This window comes from Sphaerodactylus townsendi, linkage group LG12, assembly GCF_021028975.2.
Source record: "Sphaerodactylus townsendi isolate TG3544 linkage group LG12, MPM_Stown_v2.3, whole genome shotgun sequence".
NCBI lineage: Eukaryota > Metazoa > Chordata > Lepidosauria > Squamata > Sphaerodactylidae > Sphaerodactylus > Sphaerodactylus townsendi.
In genome coordinates, this window is record NC_059436.1 from 42,306,883 (window position 1) to 42,317,392 (window position 10,510).

General features: G+C 52.1%; 1 protein-coding gene across 1 annotated transcript in view; it reads left to right on the top strand.

Annotated features, from left to right (window-relative positions):
* Nucleotides 1-607: 607 nt before the first annotated feature.
* The window catches only part of PAPPA (pappalysin 1), a 299,243-nt gene continuing 289,340 nt past the window's right edge, over nucleotides 608-10,510 (top strand). The window contains exon 1 of the mRNA XM_048512627.1: nucleotides 608-1,116. Within this exon, the coding sequence (XP_048368584.1) occupies nucleotides 759-1,116 (358 nt within the window). The 5' untranslated portion in view covers nucleotides 608-758. The remainder of the gene's footprint in view (nucleotides 1,117-10,510) is intronic.

A 10,510-nucleotide genomic window follows, 5' to 3' on the forward strand; every position in this document is an offset into this window, starting at 1 on the left:
AATCAAAAGGGGACAGGGGCGGTGGGGGCATCCTGAAAGGGAAACCCCCGCTGAAGAGCTGCCGGGATCCTGCCTGGTGCTCCGGCTTAATTGATGAGTTAGTGTCCCTGCCTGTTTGTTTGTTTTGTTTTGAAAGGGAATCGCACCCAACCCTATAGGCTCGCCTTTTCTTGTTTACTCGTCATCTTGAGGGGTCTCCCCCCCCCCCCTTCTGTCATTTAGCGGAGGAGACGGAGGAGGTTGTGGCTCTGCCGTTATAAAGGAGGCACCGAGCAGAGAAAAAAAAATGTAAATGGATTACAGCATCTTTTGGGAAGAGGGAGGGAAACGAGCGTGCGCCCGGCCGGGTCTTCGAGCAAGGAGCTGGTTCCTTTCCCATTCCTTGTAATAATAAGTGTTCGCGCGTCTATATGTAATATAAATTGGGGAGGGGGGTTTAGAGAGAGAGAGCGAGAGAAGAGAACAACCCAGAGGTGCGCCAGCTGTGAAGAAATAGGACCAGGAGGGAGATAGAGGAACACCCCACCTCGACCCAAGAAGAGAGTTTGCACGGCGTTTTTTTTCTTGGGGGGGGGGAGAAAAGGGGGACAAGCAAAAAAAGGGGGGAGAGTTGGAGAGAAAAAAAAGAAGAAGGGTTATAAAAAGAGCAACTCCCCGAGAAGGGGGCCCAAGAGCAGCCCCGGAGGCCAAGCGAGGAGGAGCCCAACCCTGGCCGCCCGGGAGGACTTGCTGGGGCGCCGGGGGGGGCACGCCTGGAGATGCAGCTCCGCGCCGGGCTCCTGCCTCTGGCGCTGCTGTGCGCAACGGCGGCGGCGGCGGCGGCGGCGGGGAGCGCCCGCAGGCTGGACGGCCGCGCCCGCCGGGACGCTTCGCCCGCGCCGGGCACCTGCGCCACCCGCCTCGCCCGCGGCCGCCGCGCCCCGGACCCTCCGCCGCCGCCGCCGCGCCACCCCGGCCGGAGGCGGCGGGCGGCGCTGGCGGCGGGCGGGCGGGCGTGGTACTTCGGCGGCGGGCCGGTGCGGCTGCGAGCGGCGCTGGAGCTGCCCCGGGACGCCTTCACGTGGCAAGCGTGGCTGCGCGCCGAGGGCGGCCAGAAGGCGCCGGCCGTGATCGCAGGTAAGCCCGACGGCAACGTGGAGGGGGGGGCGGGGGGCGCTTTCTGGCTTCCCAGAAAAGGGGCTCAGGCTGAGGTGGGGGGGGGGGGGCTGGACTCGATCCGGGCCAAGGGGTGCCGTTGTCAGCCCCTGCACATCGGGCTGGTGACAAACGTGGAGGGGTGGGTAAGGGGGCGCTGGGGAAAGTTCGTTTGGACTGGCTGCCGAGGAAAGGGGCTCAGGTCCGGGGTTGGGGTTGGGAGGGAAGAGCCTGGGCCCGACCCTGGCCAAGGGACGCATTTGCCTGCCCCTGCCCACATCTGACACATCTGGCCAGATGTGCCCTCGGAGCGGGGGGTCCAAGCGGCACGTGCTGGGGCGCTTTTTAGCGCGCGCGCGCGCGCGCATCCCCACGCTGCCGCTGATTTTGTGAATGGCCCCTGTGTATGTATCGCTCTCTCTTTAGCGCATCCTCTTGGGAGACTTAAACGGAGGGGAGGGAGGGGGGTTAGTTGAACTTGCTTCCGAGGAAAGGAGCTCGAGCCCGGAGGTGGGGGATAGCCTGGACCCGATCCGGGCCAAGGGTCCTTCTTGTCTTCCTCGCTTGCAGTCCACTGTAGGGCGGGGAGGAAGGGAGAGAGGGGAATAGTTTGCGCCCGATCCAAGGGACGCGCTTTTCTGCAAGGCGGAGGGCGGTCCGGGTTGCAGGGCTGCGATCCATTGCGCGCTTGCTCGCGAGTAAGCCCCCCTCCTCGACTTCGGCGGGGGTTGCCTGCTTTGCAAGAATTGGGTGGCGATTCAGCGCGCTTCCTAGAGGTTGAACCCATCCGGGTTTGGCTGGGAATTGGAAAGTTGGTCAGCCCGCGTGCATGCAGCCGACTTGGATGCCGAGGGAAGTCGAGGTCAGGGCGGCTTTGTACGAGACCGACGGTGCCATCCCGAACAGCGTTGCGCCGGTCTAAGGCCACGGAAGTCGATGAGCTTAGACTGCAGTAACTCTGTTCTGGATTGCGCTGTAAATCCACGGAACCCAGGAGGAGCCTACTTCCGAGGAAGCGTGCGGAGACTGGGGCTGTAACTCTTCCCCGCCCCCTTCTGACTGGATCGTGCCCCCCCTTCCGAAATCACTCTCCCTGGGACTCCCCCCCCCCTTCTTCCCAGTGAATTCACAAGCAGACGTTTTCCAGATCCCTGCGATTTATTTTTATTGGATTGGCTTATAGAAAAAGGGTTCCTCTTGCATAGTTTCGGGATACCTGTCCGGGTGGGATAGGCTGCCCCCCCCCCTTTGATGTGGCCCTGGCTTCCCCCACGCCTGTTCCTTACATTCTTTTTAAAGATTCTCCATCCAGCATGTGGTTTCTCCAGGAGCTATAAAACCACTTTAAAGTGTATTAGCCCCCAGCTGTTAAAATCGGGCATGTTTGAGATTCAGGATCTCTAGACACCAGCGAGCCCTTTGCCCTGGCAGAGTTAAGGACCGGAGAGGGGTTCTTTCCTTTCCTCTTTTCTGCCTCCTTTTTTTAAAAAAAAATCCAGCATTTTTGAAATTCCTCCTGATATTGCCAACGTCAAGGCCAGATGGCCTTGCAGAACCGAGTCTTTGGCCCTGGCCCCGACTCTTGAACTGCAAGCTTGACAAACCGTGGGTTCCGCCGACCTCATTCCTGTTTGGATTCGACCAGGGCCGCTTCATAAGCATGGCGCATGTCAATCTCCTCCGTCAGTCAGTCGTTCTGGTGTTTCTGCAGGTGGGATAATATTGGGAGACTCCGTGGAGCTCAGGGTGACTCACAGAGACTCCCCTTTCCCGGACGGGATTGTCTTCGGTCGGTTCCCCAACGTGGTGCCCGTGCCCCCAGAACGGCGTTGTGGTGCCTTCCAAATGGTTGTAGGGAATAGGAGGAGCTAGGCGGGCAGGGTACCCCCGATTGGTCATGCATATGGAAGACACCCTGTTGGTAAACAAGAACTTCTGCCTGAAATGTCACCTTTTGCGGTTAGAGTGACGCACAACTTCCCTCCTTGACGTTCTGGGGTCCTTCTGAAGTATTCTGAAGTTGCCTTATGATAGGCTCCCACTCTTGTGGAAGCCATGTTGTTATTGTGCCCCCACCCCACTTCACGCCAGTATGCCAAAAATGGCTGCAGGCTCAGAAAGCTCTGGGGACCCCGGCTCTGGGCGGGAGAGGCTGTGGGATGCAGCTCTTGGAGAAGGGAAGGCTCCCTTGGCGATCCAGAGGGAGCAGAAGTCAGCTCTGCTTTCTTCGATGCCCTGCCAGTGCTTTGGAACCGGAGTAATCCCCTCTTCTTCCCTAGGCCGGGCTCCTCTTCAGCCTTGGCTCCCAACAGATGCATCTCCTCTTCTCTCTTTGTGCCCAGCACCCGCTGGAAGCCCTTCCTGTCTTCCCTACCCTCCACATGTACATGCTTCTCTGTCTTTATCTCAAGCGCCCTATACTTGACCTCCAAGGTTGCTGTCAATTGGGCTAGTCTCTCCTCAACCCAAAAGAAAACCAGTGGCACAACTGCTTTAACTCTGCCCCTGTGGCCTTCTTCTTCCTCCTGCCCACCTTGGCTTTCAATGCTCTTGCTGGATCTCCAAACACCCTGGAAGGTGGATCTCCAAACACCCTGGCAGCACTACTATCTGGCTCCCAACAGAGCGGGTTGGTCTTAGGCAGAAGGAGAAGAAAGAGTGATCCTAAATCTGGAGGAGATTCTGCTGTGGTCTCCCCCTCCCCAAACCCCATATCTGCAGGCCTCCCCTATCGATTGGTTGGCTTCCGAGCAGCAGAGAGCAGGTTGAGGTGACTTGACATCTGGCTGGGTACAGTTTACCGCTTCTTCTTTACTTTGCAAAAACTTGGTCATGACAGCTGTAGAGTTTACTCCGCCAGGACTCATGCAACGATGTTTAAAAAACAGTGTGCAAAATACTGGTCGTTATGGAGTCTGGGCTGCGTGGCCGTGGCCTGGTAGTTTTTGCTCCTAAAGTTTCGCCTGCATCTGCAGCTGGCATCTTCAGAGGATGTCGTGGTGAAATGAATTTCCGTCCGTTGCACTGTGCAAAACAAATGCCTTTAATTGGATGGGCAGGAGGGATGATGGGTGGGTGGGTGGGTGGACAGCCAGCCCCTATAGCAGAGGCTTAATGAGATTTTATTTACCTGGTGACACTGTTGCTGTGAAATGCTCCAAATGGCCATAGCTGCAGGTTGAGCCTATGCTAAAAGATAAGGGGATCTTTTCTCCAGGTGGTTGGCAACTTGCATCAAACACCTAGCCTGTCAGGTGCCTGGAAATGCTCTCTGTTTAACAGTTTCAGGTTTGGGAGAATCAGGATTTCCCTCTCTCTTCCTATAGTTTTTGAAGGGGGGAGGAGTATGGACTTGGAAGCCAGATGGGCTACTCGGCTAAGATCGTGAATGTCAGCCAAGGAGCAACTTTTATGTGTGTACGTACACACACACACACACACACACACACACACACACACACACACACGTGCGCGCGCACACATGCACGTGTGCACACACACACACACAGCCAGACTTTCCTCAGATTAGCAAAGAGCGTAGAGAGAGATTAGCATTTCTGCCATCCCCTGGCTGCCAAACGTTTGATAGTCTATTCTTTTTATCTGGGATGTGACGATGTACAGCTGCCTTTGGTAGTCGTGTCCCGTTTGGGTCTGGGGTAAGCTGAGGAAGAAAGGGCTTGCCCCCCCTCCATTCCACCTCATCTGGGGGCATTCAGAGTCCCACCCATGTAACCAAAAGCAGGTTTGGGCCGAGCTGTTGCCGGGTGGCTTGAAGACTTCTTAATCCTTGCGCTGGGTGGCGGGGAAATGAAGAGGCACTGTGATGGGGAATTCACGCATGCTTTTTCTGCTCAGGTTTGGCTTGTTCCTCCCAAGTGTATTTCAGCTGGCCCCCAGCTCTTGGCTAGAGCACATCTGTGCATAAAAGGTTCCCAAGTTCAATCTCTGACCTTGGCTGTAGGCAAGGGAAAGCCCTCTTCTGAGCCTCAGTTCATCAATGCTGACCTATCTTACAAGGCTGCTCTACTTCGGTGGGGACTCGTCGGTAGAACCACACGCGTTGCGTGCTGAAGGCTCCAGATTCCATAAAGGGATATCAAGCAACAGAGACTCTCTGAGCTTTTCTGTTTGAGACCCTGTGAGCTGCAGCCAGTTAGGTTAGACCACAATGAGTTCCTGACCTGGACGGCCCCAGGCTGGCCTAATCGTGACCGATTCCAGAAGCTAAGCAGGATCGGCCCTGGTTAGTGTTTGGATGGGCGACCTCCAAGGAATACCAGGGGCCTGACACAGGGGAAGGCAACAGCAAACAATCCCTTGCCTTGAAAACCCCTACAGCTGTGACTTGATGGCAAACAGACAAACAAACAAGTATGCTGAGCTAGATGGACCGACCATCTACCTAAATATAAAGCAGCTGCATATACTTCAATAAGGAGCAGTCACGTCCCAGTGGTGGGATTCAGGTTCTGCGCACTGACAGTTCCGGGTTCTGTCTCCGGCATCCTCAGTTAGAAGATCTCAGGTAGCAGGAGAAAGGCCCCAGAAGAGAGCTGTTGCTAGTCACAGTCCTGCACCGATCGTAGTGGCTCATGGGATGTGTTCCCACCAGCTAACATGCTCCTCTCCTCTGGTGGTGGTGGAAAGGGCCATCGGGTCATCTCAGACTTATGCCAACCCCATACACATTTTGAAGGCAGGAGAAAAACAGAAATGTTTGCCATTGCCTGCCTCTGCGTAGCGACCCTGGACTTCCTCAGCGGTCTCCCATCCAATAATGACCATGCTTAGTTTCTGAGATTTGAGGAGATCTGGTTAGCCTGGGCTATGCCTTTCCCACCTTCTTCTTGCTTGCTTTCTTGCCCCCAAGTTTTTAATACCCACCCGTCTACTCCAGATTCGAGTTCACTCTCTGAAGCTGCCGCCTGGCTGACGGAAGTCTCATCAGATGTGCAATAAGCCGCTGGTTTGCTTTTGGTCTCCGAGAGTCCTTTCTCTGCATTGCTGAAGCCGAAATTTCCTGACATCACCGCCAGTCTCCGTGCGCGCGCGCGTGTGTTTTCTAAAACGGCTAATTTTACAGTGCTATTAAAAGGGTTCGTCATCTCCCTGGGCCATCCCTCCTCTCCGAGGGTAGGCGGCCCTCAGTGCGAGAAGCTGCCAACTTTCACACTGCCTCAGAGCAAGGTTATTTCTGAACCTGTCTGACTTCTGCGATATCAGCTGCAGTCTTCAGCGCTGCCAAGCTACCGAGGGGAAAGAAAACAACCCTGAAAAGGACTCCTGGCAGCTATTTTCTCCTTGACTTACGCAATGGCTGTGGCATGCGAGCAGCCATGCGCTGCCCTCGCCAGCAAAGCGTGCCCAGAGATGACGCCATTGCACGGAGCGTCGGCTGGTCCCCGCCATCTCAGCCGCACACTGGTGCTGCATCGGGTCTGTTCGACAAAAAGGGTTAATTAGTCACTTCCCCGTAGCTATAATAGGCGGATAGATATTTATTCATTAGACTTGCCGGGCAATAAGTGTCCTGTTTGACTCTGCAACGGGTCGTTCCCCGGGCTCCATCTTGCTTCCTGTCGAACAAGGAGCTCAGAGAGGCTGCTCATGTCTCCATCCAGAACTAGGTTAGCCTATGTTTTCTTGGAAGTGTGATGGTGGATTCTTGAATGGCTAAGAGCGGGAAACATTTTTGATGAATGAGTCGGAGTGAGAAAACGCATGTCCGCCAAGAGAAGGGAAAGTGAGTTGTCAGTGTTTTCCCTCCTTCTCTCCCCATCTGCTTCTTCTCGCTGCCTCACTATCCTTCCAGATGCCAACTCAGAACATGATCCTGAATTAACAGAGTGCTGTTTGACAGGAAGCGCCTTTGTTTTCCCAACTTTTGTGCGCTGGTGAAAGCAACGTCGTAGCAGGATCCAAGATGAAAGCGGAGAGGGAGAGACGGAAGGATTCCCCCAGTAGCACGGCAAAACTGACTGAAAGCCATAGATTCTGCGCAAAGTAAACTGTTTTAGAAATGCTGAGCATCTGAGTTTGGGCCAGCGGGCCAGTTTTGGGGCCTGTGGATTGAGGGAAGGAAGTACCTAGCATTCAAGTAATCTTATTAAGCTTTGGTTCTGGTTCTCAGGGCTGTTTTTCTTTTCTTTTTTTTAAGCTCTTGATTCTTCCTTCAGCCTTGATGGCAAATCTGTACTCAGCCAACTGTCTGGAAGTTTGATGAGTTTAAAAAGGTGAAAACCTGGACTAAAGGCTAAAAGCTCAGTCGGGAGGTTGAATCATTCTAGCGCTATGAATCCTGCTTTAAAAATGACCCTGTCAAAACTAATGAACCACTGAGTGATCATTTGGGGCCAGGCTACCTTGACAGTTTTTTTCCCCTGGCATTACTGAGCATGATATATTTCATAATATTTGAACCCTTGCAACTCTTTAGTGTGCATCTGTCTCCAGTAATCTCCCTAGATCCCATCGTATCAGGTAGTTGAAGGTCTGAGTGTGTATACATAAGAGCAGTGAAGTACACAGGCAGATTTGAGACTGCAAAACTCATAATACAACGCAAAGTGGAGCGAAAATGCACACACAAGACATTTATCTCAACATCATGCATATATTCTTTGCACGTTGTGTATGTTGATGTTGCATAAGTTACATGTAAATCATATAATACATGACAAAGAAATCTACAAAACCAATGACAAAAAACAGAGAATCATAATGTTGATAAAATGTAAATGGACACAAAGGAAGAAAACAATAGGAAAGATTTGCTCATTCCTTTCTTGAATACCATGGAAATAATAGTTTTTCTGTGCTCTTGGGCATCTCTTATGCAGTTCTAAAGAAGAAGAAGAGTTTGGATTTATACCCCGCTTTTCTCTCCTGTAGAGAAGGCGGCTTACAAACTCCTGTTCCCTTCTTCTCCCCACAACAGACACCTTGTGCGGTAGGTGAGGCTGAGAGAGTTCTGAGAAAACTGTGACTAGCCCAAGATCACCCAGCAGGAATGTAGGAGTGGGGAAGCACATCTGGTTCACCAGAAAAGAGTCCTTTGCCCATGTGGAGGAGTGGGGAATCAAATCCGGTTCTCCAGATTAGAGTTGTCCTTCTCTTAACCACTTCACCACACTGGCTCTCTCAGCACAATGTTAATTGAGAAGTGATTCTGGAAGCGAAAAAAACCAAGACGGTTGGGGCTTTGGCAGGGAAAGGCAGGGTAAAAAATCAGATAAATAATTGGGTGGTGCTTCCAATAAGGAACATGCATGGAACGGTTCTTTTAGTGCAGGGAATCGTGTGATGTTTTCGAGATATACTGCCTGGGCCCTCATGTGTGGTTAACATGATGGACCATTTACTGAGGCTCACTGCCCTAAAGAGGACCCACTTTTGATCAGAGATGGTCGGCCATTCCATTAGGAATGGCAGCGTGCCCCAGAATCCCCTATTATATTGCACGAGCATCTGGGACAATTTCCCATTTCATGCTGGGAGGTGCTTGGAGAAGACTAAAGTTGACTTTTTGAAGAAGAAGAAGAAGAAGAATTTGGATTTATACCTCACTTTCCTCAACTGTAAGGAGTCTCAAAGCTGCTTGCAAAGCGCTTCCCTTCCTGTCCCCACCACAGACACCTAGGCTCATTCTGCACATGCAGAATAATGCACTTTCAAACTGCTTTCAGTGCTCTTTGAAGCTGTGCGGAATGGCAAAATCCACTTGCAAACAGTTGTGAAAGTGGTTTGAAAACGCATTATTTTGCGTGTGCGGAAGGGGCCCTTGTGAGGTAGGTGGGGCTGACAAGAGTTCAGAGCAAACTGTGTCTGGCCCAAGGTCACCCAGCTGGTTTCATGAGTTGGAATGGAAAACAAGCCTGGTTCACCAGATTAGAGCCCACCACCCCTGGAGAGGAGTGGGGAATCAAATGCGGCTCTCCAGATTAGAGTCCACCGCTTTATGCCCCGCTGGCTCTTGAAGACTGAAAGAATCAAGAGCTCTGCCACTTTTTCCAAGATGGGCCACATATGCGTGGGTAAACAAAGAAACATAGTCTTAGTGGGGTGCCACAGGAGGACATATTTCCCATAGTTCCGTGGTGGCGAACCTTTGGCACTCCAGATGTTATGGACTACAATTCCCATCAGCCCCTGCCAGCATGGCCAATTGGCAGGGGCTGATGGGAATTGTAGTCCATGAACATCTGGAGTGCTGTAGGTTCGCCACCACGGTCCTAGAGCATCATGATGTCATTTCTGGACACAACTGAAAGTGATGTCAGGATGTTGCTCAAGTTCCCCAATTTTGCTTCTACTTGATGGCATGTGGTACACTGCATAGCATCTGAATTTTTGTGCACATATGTATAAGAGAGAAGATACATCCTCCTCTCTGTATTTGAAGTTTCGGGGAAGAAGGCAGCAGAACCTTGAAGGATGATAACTTGCTTTTAGTGAGGTTGGTTGGTTCTTGTAATTGTAAATCTTCTGTTCATGTTGTCATAATGGGCTGTTTTATACTGATTATATGGTTGTGAACCACCTTGAGTCCTTTTAACTGTGATGTGGCACACAAATATTAAACTCTGGCGTGTCCTAGTGAAATGTTTAATGTCAAGCAGAAAGACAAAATTGTGTCTTTGACTGGCCAGAAATCAGGGCAGTTCTTAGCAAACAGGGACAGCCAGAGTGCATGTATGACATCTGGTGGGTTTCCAGTTGAGCTGGGACTTGAACCGTGGATCTTCCAATGTATTGTCGAAGGCTTTCACTGCCAGATTCAACTGGCTCTGGTGGGTTTTCCAGGCTGTGTGGCCATGGTCAGGTGGATCTTGTCCCTTGCCAGCCACAGATGCATGCGAAATGTTAGGAACAAGATCCACCAGACCATGGCCACACAGCCCGGAAAACCCACCAGAACCACCTGGGTCTTCCGTTTTCCCAGGCCTCCTGGGCGAACTTCACACCAACACAGTGTTGTCTGTTTTAGTTGCTGTTCTCCTAAATCCCAGACCTCATTCTAGCGTCTGCCTCTTCCAAAGTACATTCTCTCCCCTCCCCGACAGTGTTAAAAAATAAGAAGATTTATTCAAAACACTTTGCTCAGCTGTATGATGTAAGTGTGTAACTTTGCTGTGCAATTGGCTCATTCTCTCCTACCACTCTGGCTCCCTCCCTTATCATCCTCTTCTGGGGTTAGTTCCTTCTGTTACTATCTCTCTGTCCTTGATTCCCCCTCCCCATCTTTCCCTCCTCCCTGATAGGCAGAATTTCCATCTGTTTGACAAGCAAATACAGGGGTTCTGATAAGGGTAATCTCTGTTCTGTTCCATTCATCTTTTATCCTGTTAGCACAGCTAGCCTAACTCCCGAGAAC